The 17,215-nt window shown below is 42.7% G+C and overlaps 2 protein-coding genes and 1 long non-coding RNA gene across 11 annotated transcripts in view; 2 read left to right on the top strand and 1 right to left on the bottom strand.

Moving 5' to 3' along the window:
* The window catches only part of TRIP12 (thyroid hormone receptor interactor 12), a 170,774-nt gene extending 161,748 nt beyond the window's left edge, over positions 1-9,026 (bottom strand). For 8 of the 9 annotated variants that reach the window (XM_051983369.1, XM_051983372.1, XM_051983371.1 and 5 more), the window contains exon 1: positions 7,633-7,688. The gene's annotated coding sequence lies outside the window, so the exon portion shown is untranslated. Of the gene's footprint in view, positions 1-7,632; positions 7,689-8,921 lie in introns of those variants that run through there. The other variant, XM_051983370.1, reaches the window with a different exon arrangement.
* Positions 8,090-17,215, top strand: part of FBXO36 (F-box protein 36) — an 83,478-nt gene continuing 74,352 nt past the window's right edge. Inside the window, exon 1 of the mRNA XM_051983378.1 lies at positions 8,090-8,421. Coding sequence (XP_051839338.1) covers positions 8,155-8,421 — 267 coding nt within the window. The 5' untranslated portion in view covers positions 8,090-8,154. The remainder of the gene's footprint in view (positions 8,422-17,215) is intronic.
* LOC127553010 (uncharacterized) lies at positions 9,164-10,693 on the top strand. Its single transcript, XR_007951643.1, has 2 exons — positions 9,164-9,310; positions 9,988-10,693. It is a non-coding gene; the product is annotated as an uncharacterized LOC127553010 (long non-coding RNA).

Raw genomic sequence — 17,215 nt, 5'->3', positions numbered from 1 at the left:
GCTGTGCAATAGTTTGCTAAGTGGCAACCTTCCCAGCCCCAAGCGTTCCTACTTCAAACCATCTCTGACCTGACAAAATGTTTTTTTCCTAAAATGCAGATCATATAGTGTTACTTTCACACTCAAACTCAAGTGGCTCCTTACTGGCTCTATAGGGTAAATAAGCAGTTTTGAAACTTTTTTAAATTTTTGGTTTTGTTAAAGTTTCATACATAATGCATATGTAAATATATTTTATACATTACAAAAATACATGATTATTAGTATTTAATATGTAAATAATGTTGAAAGCCAATTTGGGGGGGAGGATGTGATTGATGACTCCATTTTGTTAAAATTTGCAAATAAATAAGCACATATTTGGGAATGTAAACTCCAAATTGTTTTCCTAGAAAGTCTGTAGATCTCTATTCTAAAGGGCAAAGATGTTATTGATCAATGAAAGCCCTAAGTGAACAAACCACTCCTACAACAAATCAGACTGAGAGTGCCACCAAAAAAACACCAGAAAGTAATCTGTTTATGCAAATGCAGTTAAGAAGAGAAGTAGTAGGAGTACTTCCAAAATTCTTTGGGTTTGTTTGACAAGTTGAATAAAATATAAATTCAAAATGAGTAGTTCTTAGAAGACTGGCACTTATGCTTACAAATAAATAAAAGCTTTCAGAATCTATATATGGGTAATGACATCATCACATTTGTTGCAACAAGAGTATTCTTTCTAATAGGAAACAATGGGAATGAGCTAAAAGCAAACCTACCACTTTTAACACTGCTGGAGATTCAAATTATTTAACAATAGCATCAGGAAATATTTAGGCCTTCACAGTAAATTTCAAATTATTCAATCAACTCAATTATCTGCAATGGGCAATACAAACAATTCATGTAACTTATAATACATTATGCTTTAGAAGTAAATTCAGCACCCAAATTTGTTCTACTTTAATTATTAAAATTATTTTTTAACAGACACAAAAAACCTGAAAAGGCACTAAAAAGCAAAGAAAAATCAATTTGATGTTAAAATTTGCAAAGTATAATAATTTATCATAACAGACAATTTATTCTATCACTAGAACTAGGCATCACCATCTAGGGTCAAGTATAGATAATATTAAGCAATTTTCCTAATACCCTAAGGGTAAGTTCTCTTAAAAACAAGTCTCTTAAAACTAGCCCAAAAAAACCCATAGCCCTGGTTGTTCCAGTGCTTCCAAAAAACATTCAAAATCCAAGATTCAAACTTACAATGTTAAGTCTCATAGATATATTTGCTCATTTCATTCAGTTTAGTTGCTTTAATGTCACATAAATTACTACTAAGTTAGACCCAGTTCAGATTTTAAAGCTCACCTGTTCTTGGCCTATAAAAAAACAACATGAATTTAAAGAAGTATAAGCAGGAAAACAACATAGACAAGGCCCAAATAAAAGCAAATACTGTATACGTAGTAGCCAAACTAGGTCCTAGAAAAAAGCTAGGAAAATGTACCTCCCCCTACCTATTTTAGAAGGGGAATGCTGCATATTCTGTCACATGTATGGCATGAACTGACAAGATTTGCAAAACTGTGTTCCCTCTTCCCCCTTTTTACCATTATAAAAGATGGTCTACTAGGGAGGATAAAGAGACGGGTAGCTCACACAGATTTAATATTTTAAGGCTTGGAAAAGTACTTTTAAAATATCATATGATCTTCATAACAAGCCTAGGAGGTGAATTGTTATCCAGTTTACAGGTGAGGAAAGTGAGAGAAAATCAGTTTGTCCAGGATCCCACAACTACTAACTTATCTGAAGCTCTACTTGAACTCAGGTCGTCTAGACTCCAAGAAGTCCAAAACTTTACATTATGTTATATAAAGACATAGAGTGCCATATAACTAGAACATTTTACAATTTTTAAAATTATTTTTAAAATATTTTTAAAATCCTTAACTTGTTCTATGTGGGAAAAGAAACAATTCTAATAAAAATATCAACTATCTAAATATTTATGTGTGTTTATTAATAGCCAGCATGTATGAAGTGCTTAAAGGTTTGCAAAGTGCTTCCCATGTTACTTCATAGTTACATTAAGTGTAAAATACTTTGGAAATAATGCCTAAAACCTAACTAAATATAATCAATAGTGACACAATTATCAGGATATTGTCTACTGCCTAACTGTCCTAGGCAGCTACACTATTGGCCTGAGACATAAACTTTATCAACAAACCTTTAGGAAGTGCCTAACTACATAAAGCATCTAAATGTGCAAAGGAAAAAAAAATTACTTTAGAAGGAGCTGGAAGAATAATATTTGAATTCTTTCTTGAATAAAGCCAAGGAATCTAAAAGTTAGTTGGTGGAAAGTGACAGCCAATACAAAAGCCACTTGGAGCCTGACCATGAAGTGGGAGGAACTTCAAGTAGGCTAGTATAACCTCCAGAGATGAGGTTAGAAGAAGGTGGAGTAAAGCAGGAATAGGAAAATGCCAGGTTATGAAGTTTTAAGTAACAGATCACGAAGAAAGGAGGTAAGGGAGGAGAGCAAGGTCACAGAATGCTATCACTATACTATAGAGAAGTCTAAATAAACAGTAAATTGAAGTCCTTACCTTGATAAGAAAGCCTAAATGGGGAAGAGTGCAAAAATAGATGCAAAAAAATCCAAAAGATATGCTCAATACTATGAATTTTTTAAAATCTATTTTAACTCTTTCTCCATTTAGGGAAATAATAAAAATTTCCATCTATAAAGAGCTTTGGTCAAACTCTTCATTATATTAACAGCAGCTAAGTATCAAAATAACCTCTAAATTATTTGGGTTTGTGTATCAGAGCATACATTCACTCCTACCACGCTCAGAAACCCTTCAGGGTCCACTTTAGAAAAGCACAAAATGACATGACAAATATTTCACTTGAAGAATATTAGTAATTGACCACTTATAAAAGCAAACATCGTAGCTACAGCAAAGACAGGCTAGATTAGTCAAGACAAATCCTACAAGGCTCTGGGAAGTGACCCTAACCCAAGCATTAACTATACAATAATTACACTTGCTAAAGTTATGTGACTTGATGAAATGCAGGCAGGTAAAATGAGTTCAGTTGGAAGCTAGCTCTGCCAAGTACCTAGAATACAAGTTGACATTAACCTGGTGTCTAAAAAAACAGTAAACTTTCTTCAGGGCTATTTTCCAACTTAAATATAAGTAGCTTCCTACATTTTGTCAAGGGAAAAGAGATTTAACTTTGGGAGTCCCAGGCCCCAAGTTTGAATCCTTGCTCTTCTGATTACTACATCAGGATGACTCTGGCCCAATCAACCAATCATCTGTAAAAGGCCTAGATAATCTCTCATGTTCCTTCCAACTTCCATCTTCTAAGATGAAAGTGATAGTAGTTATATAGTAATAAAGTTTACACAATTTTCCTCACAAAATACCTGAGTTAAGCAGTATGTATTACCATCTTATTGACATAAAAACTGAAGCTCACAGTTAGCCAAGATTTGGGGAGTATTTTGGTCTTGAGACAGGTAATCTTTGGTTTGTGCCAGTAGGGTATTTCTGCAGATGTCTAACTATTCTGCAATTTCTAATCTTAAATAAAACACTGCCTGGAGCACTGGGAGGTAGAAAGCTTTGCCAAAGACAGAGCCAGCACTAGGCCTTTGGAACCTGGATGGTTTGGCTCAAGGATGGATAACAACACTCTTCACTTTGCCTCTCTACACTAATCTAGAAGAAAAAGAAAAGACAAAAATGATAAGCATCCTAAGAGTTGCAAAGTGCTAAGAGCAGGCAGGCAGGAAAACTAATATGCAAATACACTGTAGCAATTTCTCCCTGTGGATAAACTGCTATAAACTTAAAAACTATTCCTTCAACCAGTTTGCATGTGGCTCTTAAAGCTCTAAATATCCAAACCACTTCCCCCCTTCCCCCCCACCCCCCCACCCCAGTCCAGTCCTAGGTGCCAAAAGCACCAACAGCTACAGTATATTTTTGGATAGGAAACACTGCATTGTAGATAATATCCTGGAAGGCAGATCCTTGTCCTCCCTCGAAAAGTTTACCATCTAGTGGAGGAAACAATCAAACAATCATGAGGCAGCAATAAGCATATTCATAATACTATAGGCAAAGATTTTATAGACATTATTCAGGAAATTCAAAATAAAGACTCCCTTATGGTAGAATTAGGGAAGTTTTTTGGAGGGATGAGCCTCAACCACATCTTAAATGAAGTATAGAATTTGAAGTAGTGGAGCACATTCCAGATGGGCAGTGGTGAAGAGCAGTATGAGTGAAAGCATATACAGAGGAACAAAGAGGTCCCTATTTAAAAGAGCATGGTCTAATAAATGGAGTGGGGGTGGGGGGGTGGAAGGGGGGGGTTGAGAACAGTAAATAAATAACAGAATGCAGTACATCTTAAAATATAACAAGGCTTCAAATTAGTACATCAAGGACAAAAGAGTGGAATATTTCCTTTTATCCATCTAGACTATAAGAAAAAACTGTCCAAAAAATACAATCCCTGCTAATTTGTAGCTTCTATTGATTCTTTATATTTCAAAGCATCACTTTCTCTGGCTATGGCATTTTCAACCAACATATTTATTTATCCCGATAAAGATAATTCTAAAGCTATTAAACATCTTAAAAGCATGGGGTCTAGAAGTTCAAATTCCATCTCAAACTAGCTGTGTAAACCTGGCAAGTCAACAACCTCTTTCAGTCTCAGTTTCTTCAATGGTAAAATGGGGATAATAACACCTCATTCCCAGGATTGTAAGAATCAAATGAGATATTTGTAAGGAGCTTGGCACAATTCCCATAGAAGTATCTTAATAAATGATTGTTTCTTTCCTTCCTCTAAGATAACATATATACAAAAGAAAACATTTTTAATACTTGGAATTCAAATTTCTTTACTTGAAAATAATCTTTATATTTCTATTAAATGGGCATTGTTGCTTTAGCCTACTTAATGTTCACGTGATAAATTTACTGATTTCATCTGGAACACCAATGGGAAAAAACTCTAAATAGCCCTTAGATCCTTGTTTCATTTTTCCTAGAATTATCAAGAGTTTAGTGTGAAAAGGTATCTTAGAGAGACCATTTTCCTTACAGATAAACTGATATCAGAAAGGTTATGGAATTTGCCCAAGTTCATGTGGCTAATATGTAGAGCACTGAGTCCAGTGTTTTTTCTTCACTGACTTTATCAAATCAATTCCCTCATTATGTTTTCTATATTTACATAAGCATATATATGTAAATGATAAATACATTAATAATATGTAAAGCATCTCCTTTAAATGAGCATTCAACTGTTTTTCAAAAATTAAAAATACAACTAAGTAGCATAATTCAGAAGATTTCTTATTATTTTCAAATCTTTAATTTCTGACTAAAAAAATTGATGGTAAATTTTCAGAATTATGTTAAAATTATACTAAAGAAATTTAAATAGCTTCTATGTCAATGTAGTAATTTTCAATTATCTACGGTTCATTTAGTACTTAAAAAGTTTTTAAGTTTTTCAACTTCCAAAATTTGTCACATTTATATTCAACTGTTGAAAGCTTGTTAAGTTTAAAATATAAGTAACACATTTTCCTTTAAAAAAATAAAAATGACAAAAACGTTGGATGCAGAGTAAATAACTTAGCTAAGTAGTTTAAAACACACAAATAACACATTCAAAGTCCTGAAAAGCATGGAAACAATGACAGGTTCTTAATTATGGTCACTCTTTAATTCTAGATGGATATTCGAGCACTTAAGACATGAGACACGTACAAAACCCAACAAGCTCCAGCTATACTGTATAGACTAAAATTTAAAATAAAATCCGGGGCCTGCCACCAATTCCCTTTTTCAAGCTGACATCAAATCCATAATGGTTCCCTCTTTCTCCGAGGGCGGTGGGAGCTTGCGCCGACCCTGCAGCTAGCCCTAAGCTCCCTAGCCATAGCAAGGCCTCCGAAATCGGGGCCACTAAATGCGACACTCACAGGCCCGGGCTCCGGGCCTCGGGCCTCCTGTTCTCTCACAAGCAGGACCTTTGTTCCCAACGCCGGCTTCTCCCCCTCCTCAGGGGCCCTTTCAACTTTCTAAACTGCCTTCGTTTCGGGAGGGCGATCTCAAGTCTCCGCTCCCCAAGCTACGCGAGATTAAATACCCGGCCAGGTCGGGACTCCCTCTGGGGAAGAACGCCAAGTTAAATGCCAGCAGCCAGGGGCCTAGCGGGCGGAGGAAGCAGGCCGATCGGGTGCCGGGCCGGCCCCGCAGTCAAGCTGGGAGAGCCGGGGGTGGCCGTTCCTGCGCAGAGGGCAGCGCCTTCCTCGGAGCCAGACCTCCTGGAAGTGCTGCCCGCAGCCCAGTCGGCGGTCCAGCCCCCGGAGTACCCATCCCCTTCCCCCGTCGGGAGGGCAGGCCCGGCGTCATTGAGACCGGGGGGAGGGGCTCTAAAAGCCACCCCCCAAAAATGAGAGGGAAGTGGAGCTGCTCCGACCCAGGAGCACCTCCCGGCGTGGGTGGCCTATTCGCGAGAAAACGCTTGGGGTCCGGGTCCTCGGGCACTGTCATTGAAACTCCCTCCTTAACACGCTGGGGGGAGGGAGGGAGATGCGGGAAGAACGTGTTTATTTAACACACAAAATGCCCACGTACACACACACACACACACACACTCCCACGCACACTTCGGGGGAAGGCCGAGCCCGTGACAAGCATTCCGAGCCCGGGCCATGGAGCCTCGGCGGGCTCCGGCTTACTTCCCCTCCGGAGGACACAACTTTTCACTCTTTGGGGGGTGGAGGGGATCGCTCGCCCCCTCCTCCGGTGCCTCCACGCCCCCTGCCGTCCCTTCTCCCTGGCGCCGCCCCCCCCTCCCCGGCCTCTGTTCCCGCACCGCGCCGCACACACCGCGGCCGCCCAGCCTCGAGGGCCCACGGCCTCCCTCGGCCCCGCACGGCTCCACGGCGCTCCTCCAAGCCCGAGGTGCCTCGGTTGGCTCCCAGGCTTCCCTTTCCGGGCCGCCTCGGGCCTCCCAGTGGTCCCTTCCCCCCATTTCCGGGCCCCCCGTCCCATTTCCGGGGAACTCTCTCCGTCTTTATAGACCCCCCACCTGCACTTCCGGCCCCCCACTACTCACTTCCTACACCCCTCTCGGACGACTGAACCCCCACTTCGGGCTTCCCGTTCTCCACAGTAGTCCCTACACACTCGTTTACTGTCTCCAAAGGACCCTCATTTCCGGGGGCGGGAGGAACTCACTTACCCCCCTCTTTCCCCTTCCCCTGGCTAGTCCCCCTTCCCCCGAATCCGAAACCCCTCGAACTCATCTCTCCACAGTGCAGCCCCCCCCCCCCCCACCGCTGCCGCCACTGCGGCTGGGCCGCATCTCTCCCTAGTACCCCTGAGCCCGAGCCCGGCCTCCAGAAGGCCGTACGGAGGCGATGACACGACAAGGCTCCCGGGGATTTCTGCGCTCCCCCTTGCTCCCCCCAGTCGCCAGCACCCCTTCCCCCCTCCCCCCTGGCTCCATAGCGCCCCCTCCTTTCCCACCCACCCCCCCACTGCGGCGGGCCTCCCAGCCTGGCCCCGACAGACGCGTCTCAGTTACCTAGTTCGGCCCCGAGTCTCCGCTCCGGACTCCGTGGCGCGGCAGTAACTTCCACTCTCTTCCCCCACCCCCCACCCCCCCCCAGCGGCGGTGGCGGCGGCGGCGGATCCTCCGGTCCCTTCAATTATCAGCTGAGCCGCAGCACCGCGCCGAGCGTCCCCCTCCGCCTTTACCTCCCTCCCTCCTCCCCCTCCCTGCCCCCCCACCCCGTTCTAACACTCTGGCGAGGAACTACTTTATCCTCCTCGCCAGGGGCATGCCCGCGGGACAGGCCCCACTGCCCGGACCGCGGCACATCACATTACCCCCCCTTACCCCCCCACCGCCCGACCCCCGTTTCCCCCCCGACCGCCTTCAGATCTCCCGATCCCTACGAGGGACCAGGAAGGGGGATGTGGAGGCTTCTATTGGTATCCCTCCGCCGGGGTCACCCCCCCCCACCCCCCACCCCCGTCTCTCTTTAGATAGCAGGAACTAATTCCCCTTCAGGTCAATGGGGTCCCCAGGGTGTACGTTTCAGGGATGTGGTTTGGACCAGGCCCCTTGGAGAATAAGGGGATGCCCAGAGCACGTAAAATTGGAAGCCCTCTAGCCCTTAAGCTGGAGTCCGATTTACCAGGACTTTGGCCCCATGACCCCAACCCAAGTCCCGCCCCTTCCTGGTTGCCGAGGCGACGGCGGTGGCGTCCCAAGATGGCGTCGCTGCTGCCAGAGACTCTGTTCGAAGCCGGCGGACAAGGCCCGGCGCCGAGTAAAGACTACTACCAGCTACAGATCACCCGGTCCCAGGCGAGTGCGAACCGCGGAACGCCCACCCGGGCCACCTTCCCGTCCCCGCTCGACCCCACCCCAGAACCGGTCCCCGGACGCGACCCGAGTCGGCCGGAAGCTCCCTAGCCCTAGCTCCGAACAACCGCACAGACTCTCTCGGTCAAATCCCTGCCGCGGCCGAGGCAGAGGCCCACGGGGGCCGCCCTGGCCCTGCCTCGGGCTTAGCCCGGCCTCCCTCCTCCCCACCTCCACACTTGCCTCGGCCCGCAGTAGGAAGCGAGGAGAGGGCCAGAGCAGAGCCGGTCCCTGAGCGTCCCGCGGGGAAGCCGGGCTGGGGGAGGCTCCGGGGCCCGAGTCTGCGCGGGCGCCCAGAGGCCGGAGCAAGTTTTGAACTCTTCACTCGAGCGTTTACGCCTCCGGCCGCCCGGGTCAGAACTTCCGGGTTCCCCTGAAGGGGGTGGGGGGTTGGGAGGGGGGGGGCGCTGGAAAGGGAGGGTGCTGGAGAGAGCTCGACTTACCTGTCTGGAGCACAGACCCTCTCCCGGGGCAGGCTGGGAGTGAGTTGGGCTAGAAAAATGTTTCAGCTGCTCGGCAGTGTCAGCTCCACCCATAATGACATCTGCTTCTCAACAATGTGACCGAGGATTGGACTGTCGGGGGAGTGCGGGACCCACCCCACGGCCGCCGCCGCCGCCGGCGGGGTCACCCCCCCGCCTTCATTGTTTACCGCGGCCCTGACGGGGCCGGCGGCATTGTGCTGGGGCGTGGAGCGTGGGGGCTCCGGCTGCGGGGGCGGGGGCGCCCCCAATTGATGCTGGGGCCCGTAGCTGGGGGAGCCACCACCACCCCCTGTAGGGGAGGGAACGGGAGGGGGGGCCGAGCTCCCTTTACGGCCTTCCTCTAAACGGTGAGGAGATGGGAAGCTCTCTGAGGGTAAGGCCGGGGCTCGGGGATCCCGGAGCTGGGGCCCCTCCCCCATCTGGCGCCCAGCTCGGGACAGTGCACCCTCGGAGCCCCCAATTTATGGTACCGGAGGGGGAAGGGGGCGGGACATTACTCACCCTGGGAATTGGGTGGGCTTTTTGGAGTGCCCCCGATGTCTCCTGAAAGAGAAGCCTTAGAACTACGTTTTAATTGTACAGTAGCTGTCTTTCTAGAACTCCGAGTTTGGAAATTCTAGTTTCTCTAAAATTGAATATATTCTTAAAAGCTTTTTAAAAATTTAAACAAATTTGTGTTTCTCAAATACCTAAGATATTGTAGAAATCAAACTATAATGGATTTCAAAACTTGACAAGCACATTTGTACTTTTAAAAAATAACTCATATTCTTATTGTGCCCTCAAATACAAAAAAAAAAAATTCTTTAAAGATGGGAAAATTTTTACATAGTCTTAGTTCCTTTTGTGTAATAGGTGCTCAATAAATGAAGGGAGGAATCAAATAAACAGGAAGGAGTAGCCAGCCACAAATCCCATGTGGAAGAGATTAGAATTAAACCTTCTGGATGATTTAGATTCTTTCAAAAAGATATTGATGTGAAATTTCCCCCTTTCCCCTCCCCCCCCCCATGCTTATTCCCAGCTGTTTCTGAACATTCAAAATGAATCCTGGTGAGGATCCCTTCTACTTTGTTGACATTGGAGAGCTGTAAAAATTGTCCGATATTAAAAAGCCGGAGTCCCTCCCACTGCCATCAGCATCACTGTAGTAGCGCCTCCGTGAACCTCAGAGAAGGGGGGTGTGTACAAGACTTTCTTGCCCTGTTCCTAAAATGATCCAAGAGAGGAAACTTAACAACCAACATGCATTGTTGCAGATAGTCCCAGCTTCTAGTCTGATGCCGGGCAAGAAGGCTATTAGGAAGTGCTCTTCTAACATTTATTGTCTCTCCAAAAGACTTCTTCCCTCGAGTCTCGATTCCTTCATCAATGAATTGGAAATCATAGGATCAGAGATTTAGGATTGAAATGATCCAGCCCTCTCAATCAATAGGGACTTATGAACTCACAAAGTTGTGGTGAGGTTGGGATGACATTGTAAGAAGAGTTTTGCAAACCTTAAAGAAATAAATGTCAATTCTTTTTATGATGCATCTTGTCTGGCATTCAAACAATCAGAAAATTCGAATAACTTACATGATGATAGAGTACACTTTTGTGAATGAGAAAAATGATATGTGACTTCTTTCCTAATGTAGATTTAATGTAGATTCATCTTAATCTTTTGCGCATTTCACATTCGTTCATATTTCAGTAATTGATGTTCATAATAAATGCTTTTAGATTGAGTTGTAGATATTTAAACGTAAATATATACACATGGGACATATATAATTATATATACATCCCAGATTTTCTGGGTTTAAAAGTTGATTATGCTATGAAGTGATAAAGCTGACTAGAAAAACAATCCTCCTTCAAACTGAATTTGTTGATCCAGAAAATATAGTGTGATAACTCTCCATTAACCAAGCACCCACAATCTGTGTAAGTGAAACTTTATTGTAACTAGTGCCCTGATTTCCTGCTGAATGATTTATTATAAGAGCTCCCCCCTCTCCTCCTTCATAATAAATCATTCAGCTTATGCTTGCTTTATTCCTTTTAATCAGTTAACTGATAACTTATTTAGTACCAACACTAAGCAAAGCACTGTGCTAAGTATTGTGAATGATAGAAGGAAGTATAAGGTGTGATCCCTATCCCCAAGAAAGTTTACAGTCTAGTTTGGGAAGATAAGCTATAAATAAAAATTTAACTCTTGAAATGTTATTTAACAACAGTATCCTAAAAGAAATCTCCCAACGCAATACCTAGCTAGTTGCGAAATTAATGGTATACTCATTAATATATGAACATTGTTTTAACTCAATTCAAAAACCTTTCTTGATTCCCTACCACCACCAATTATTCATATTTCCCTCCCCCCAAAAAAAATTATAGACGTATACTTTGCATTTACTCATTTTATTCATTTGTTCCACATCTTCTCAGATAAGCTTCTTGAGGGTGCAGAGTGTTTACATTTTTGTCTTTGTATCCCCAACACTTAGAGTGTGTGGGGGCCCAACTATGAAGAAGTGCTTGTTGAATTAAATTGAAAGGATAAATCACTTTGCTCTGAAGTAATTAAGAAAATCATGATTTTCAGAGAAGATGGTTCTTAGGAACATCAGTAAAAATCTTTGAAGCTAAGATTTTTTTCCCTACTGAAATTAAAATGTTGCTTTCATCTCATTTCTTCATTGGTAAAATGAGGATAATAATGGCACCTACTTCCCAGGATAGTTGTGAGGATTAAATGAAGTAATTTGTGTATATTGCTGTGTAAACCTTATATAAGCTATATAAATGCTAGCTTTTATTACTGTTGTTGTGGAAAGTATATGGAATAGAGTAAATAGTATCCAAATCTTCACCATTTTAGGAAATGTGAGACAAATTTGCCCTCTCCCCTTCAAGATTACTGGTCAGGTCCTCAAGTTCCCTAAGTGCAGCTCTGAGGTTCTAGGGGGCTCTTTACTAATACTACAATTCATGACCCCACCTGAGGGATTGTGGCCATAATTGTGGGCTAGCATGGAATTAGCGAGACTCAATTTTCAGAAAGATGTCGTAGCTGAGATGACACAATAAGAGTCCTCACATCCACCACCCTCCCCCAGACTCTCATACACACTGCCACTAGTGTTAGCAGAGCAACGGTGTGGGGGGCTGCTTCTCAGCCTGGAGTGTCCCCCTGACTTACCCCGAAGTTAGCGTGGGTACAGTGGCCATACCCCAATAAAACTATCTTGGCAGATGGGCTAACCCAGACTGAGGGTGACCCCGGGCCTCAAGCCCATCACTGATTTATGAGGATGTCATCCTAACTGAGCCCATTTTGTTCCAGTGGCCTTGGAAGCCCTGAGGGAGCCTCGAGCTTGATCGGGCACCGGAGACTAGGGCATCCACTAAACCTTGGGCCATGGCCAGTCTTCTCCATCCTTGTCCCATTCCCGGCTGCAGGAACCTCCGGCAGAGAGAGGAAGGCTGACAGCTCTGGGAGACCCTCACGGGCAAGTCAAGAAAATGAAATACATATTACAGGGGCAGTAGACCTCGTAACTCATTCCTCACCAAACCAAGCCAAGTCATCCATGGTTTGGATGCTGGTTTGGGAGTGGCCTTTGATTTCATAGAAAACCCACAGGAAGTAACTTAAGTTTCTTCAAGCAATCTGAACACTCTTTCTGGAAAAATGACACTTGAGTTCAGTTTATATTCCAGATATGTTGATTAAGACTTTTTTATCTTTATTGAAACATCTTTGACTTTATTCTTATCCATTCAAATGTAAGAGTAGTCATGGTCAATTGACTCCACCATTATATAGTGATTTATAAAGCTTAAAAAAATACTAGATCTAGCATATATTTTGACCGACCTCCCTGAGAGTGGATATTATTTTATTCCTTGTATTTTTGTCCTCAATGCCTAGCACAGTGCCTGGCATATAGGAGGCTCTTAATAAACTTGCTCTATTTCAAGAATTTTTCAAAAATACCAAAACTATTTTGTATGATATGATCCACCACAATTGATCATATCAATCATTTATTAAGGCTTACTTGATGTGCCTTTAGTATTATACAAAATGTTGTGCTAATTGTCCATTTAGCACTTAGCCTTCCCTAATCACTAAAAATAATAGAATGTACATCCATAAGGCTTTGTCTTATTTGACTGCTTTTACTGAGCCCTATTCAAGGACGAAGCAAAGTAGTCCTGAGCCAGTTTAAAATAGCTCTCAGTCATCTGAGAAATCCTTTGAATGCAGAACGCTTATCAGAAAAACATGAAGCATCCAGGAGCTGCTGTAATTGAATGTGACTGTGCTTTTGAAGCACATAAACTGCCCTCAAACTTGGAAGAGTCATGGTGAGTCTGAAGACAGCTGAAACCACTACCAGCCTGCCCCAGGAAAGTCTTTGCACAATCGAAAACATTCACAGGCATGAGGGAACTGAAAACTCCCTGAAATCTGACTAAAGCAAAGCACTGACCAAGCCATTCACTGATGGACAGAAAATCAGATCAAGAATACCAGAGTACCCTCTGAAAGACAGAGACAGGCTACAGTGCCAGCAGAGCATCCATCTCCAGGTCCCATTTGAAGGGCCAGGAGCATATGCTTTTAACTGGACAGATCATAATCCTCTTCATGAAAAGGTTCATCAGTATCTTCTCTGAGCCATAAACCCATCAAATAGCGAGGCTAAGAACAGATAAATCCTACATCAAATGGGACAAAGGCAAAGTACTTTACAAACCTCAAAGTCCTATATAAATGTCAATTGCTGTTTTTATTACTATTATAATAGGAGAATTTTTATTTTCTTAAGGGGAAAGCTCCAGTTCTTAAAATTTGAAGCTACAGATTGGCTAAGATGACAGGAAAAGATACTGAAGAATGTTGAAGGGGATGTTGGAAAACTGGGACACTAATACATTGTTGGTGGAGTTGTGAATTTATCTAAGCATTCTAGAAATCAGTTTGGAACTAGGCCCAAAAGGCTATCAAACTGAATACCCTATGATCCAGCCTTATGTCTACTGGGCCTCTAAGCCAAAGAATGGGGGAGGGAAAAAGACCCACATATGTAAAAATGTTTGTGGCAACCCTTTTTGTAGTGGCAAGAAACTGGAGACTGAGTGGATGCCCATCAATTGGGGAATGGCTGAATGGCTGAATAAGTTATGGTACAGGAATGTCATGGAATATTATTGTTCTAAAAGAAATGATCAGCAGGATGATTTTAAAGAGGTCTGGGGAGACTTATATGAACTGATGCTAAGTGAAGTGAGTAGAACCATGAAAACATTGTACATGGCAACAAGATTATATGATGACCAATTCTGATGGACATGGCTCTTTTCAACACTGAGATGATTCAGGCCAGTTCCAATGGTATTGTGATGAAGAGAGCCATTTGCACCCAGAGAGAGGACTGTGGGAACTGAGTGTGGATCACAGCATAATATTTTCACTTTTTTTGTTATTTACTTGCATTTTATTTTCTTTCTCTTTTTTTCTTTTTTGATCTGATTTTTCTTGTGCAGCATGATAATTGTGGATATATGTGCAGAAGAATTGCACACGGTTAACATATATATTGGATTACTTGTCTAGGGGAAGGGGGAAGGGAAATTTTTGTAATTTAGAACATAAGGTTTTGCAAGTTGAAAACTATGTGCATATATTTTGAAAATAAAAATTTTAAAAACTAAAAATGGAGCTAATTGAATAGACTTAAGAAGTAGTTGTAGAATTTCAGGAATATTTTGCCCTATTCTCACATGCCTCTTAAAGAACTATGTTTTTTGCAGCCCAAGATGTTAAAACTTCTAAGGCAGTCAAAAAACTAGCAGGAACCACAATACTAACTGGAATTTACATTTAAATAATGCTTATAATGCTTTGGACAGCTAGAAGATACCATAGTACTCAGACTGCTAGGCCTGGATTCAGTTGGACACCTTCCTGAGTTCAAATCTGACCTCAGAAGTTTGTTTACTAGCTATATGACCCTGGGCAAGTCTCAACCCTGTTTACCTCACTTCCTCATTCACTCTCCAAGGATCTGGAGAAGGAAGTGGCAAGCTACTCCAGTATATTTGCCAAAAATAAACAAACAAACAAAAACCTGCATGGGGTCAAGGAAAATTGGACAAGGCAGAAAAACTACTCAGCTTATAATGCTTTAGAGTTTACAAAAAAATTTTACCCAAATTTTTGAATTGTTAGAGAATACTTTCTATCTGCCTTGATTCAAATGTGTTTATTCTCTCCCCTGCCCTTTATATAATACAACTAAGTCTCCATTTCAAATAATGAAAGTGATTGAATTATTCAAAATTCACACTATATATTCCCACTGATTGAAATTACAATTACCATATTTTACATCAAGTAAAACTTTGACTAGTATAAATTCCAATACATACAACCACATCTTCATCATTTGCACTTAGAAAGACATAGCCATATCATTGCAGATATATTGATGTAAGACGACTTAGATGCTAAAAAGGAGATATGAAAAATAAGCCAGGGGAAAGAAATTTCTGTTGATTTGATTTGTTTGCCTCCCAGTTGAGCTTACAGAAGTCTTAAGTAAAGGGAACAGATTTTCATATATAACAATTTATGTGGAGTATGAAGAACTGTAGAATTTGTAGCTTAATGAATATGTGTTTATATACATATATACATGCACATAGATCTATATATGTACACCACCACATACATACACATAGATGTGTATATATCAGCATAAAAATACACATATATAACCCAGCCATGCACATGTGTCAGCATGCATGTACGTGTGTACACGCATGCATCAGCCTTATTGACACACACCTATACATGTCAACCTGTATGTCCATACACACAAACAAACCGGCACCTGCACTAATCAACGTGCAAGTACGCACATGTGACATGCAATTAGCATGTGTGTCTGCTATTCCCAGTGTACATGGGTGCATGTATGAATCAGCATCCATCCATATGTAAGTTGATAACTTGAGGAAGTGATGGGGTAAAATGAGTTTATTTGGGGTTATTTTTTAAAGAATAGGGAGATGTAGGAAAGTTTTTAGACAACAGGAAAGCGGCCAATAGATATGCAGACACTGAAGATTAGACAGAATGATTGAGGGACAATTGAAGAGGAGGGGATAGGATTGCAGGCTTTGGGAGAAGGGTTTGGCTTCTGCAGGGAGACGGCCCTCTCTTCATCACACCCTGGAGAAAAGGAGAGAATAAAGGGTGATAGCCCTTTGATAGTTTCAAAGTATAGAATTAGAGAAAAAGGAAGAGCAATACCTATCATTTCTGTTGAGGAAATGCTGAAGAAGGGGGTCAGACTGGCCCTGTGGTTCAGATTTGCGATTAGAATGAAATTGGACAGTAATAAATCATCTAATATTTAACTGCAAAGTCCAACACCATGGAAGGGATGTCCAGCGGGGATAGAGCACTGAGTCAGTTAGGCACAACACCCAGTCAGCTGTGTTCATTAGACCTGAGATGCCCTTGGTACCTTGTGTGTCCTGGCCTTTTACACTGTTCCAAATCATATTAACTAGGAAATCATATCAGTGGTTCAAGCCTTAGTCCCCTGTACCCATTAAGATTGCAGCACGATCCATTGCATTTGGGGGAAAAACTAGCCTAAGCTGCATGAAGGTAAATGTTGCTTCTGCCACAGAAAGGGTTGCTTTAGGAGGTTTGAAACAATACTGACAGATCTGGTTTGGGCCTCTCCTTAGCATAAAATTTGAAGTCCCTACAGATCACAGCAAGAAGCTTTGGGCTCACTGACCTGTATTCTGAATTTTGGATATCTCTCCAGTGACTTCCATGCAACAGCTTCTGTGTTACTGTATACTTACCCCATTGCCTGATGTCCACAGAACTGTGGAAAAATCTTTTCTGTGGCTCCCTCATTCCTGGGTATTTCCAAAATTAATCATCTTTGGTTCAAAACCAGTAGTTTACATTTATCTCTGTTATGTTTCATCTTATAATAATCAGCACTGTCTCTTTTACTCACGGTCAACAAAATCTAGACTCCCTGGAACTCCCTTTTCTAGATATAGCAAAGGGAAAAATACTCCTCAACGTTCCAATCACATATCCCTTTTTTAGGGAATTTCTGAGACTATGGGAACATTCAAGGCCAGAATTAAGCAGCTTTCTTTCCTTGCTCCCACACGATCGATATAAGTAGGTTTCTGATCGAAGCTACAACACCATGTCC

This window comes from Antechinus flavipes, chromosome 3 (assembly GCF_016432865.1).
Source record: "Antechinus flavipes isolate AdamAnt ecotype Samford, QLD, Australia chromosome 3, AdamAnt_v2, whole genome shotgun sequence".
Lineage (NCBI taxonomy): Eukaryota > Metazoa > Chordata > Mammalia > Dasyuromorphia > Dasyuridae > Antechinus > Antechinus flavipes.
The sequence above is the reverse complement of the archived record's forward strand: the minus strand, read 5'-3'. Positions and strand labels throughout refer to the sequence as shown.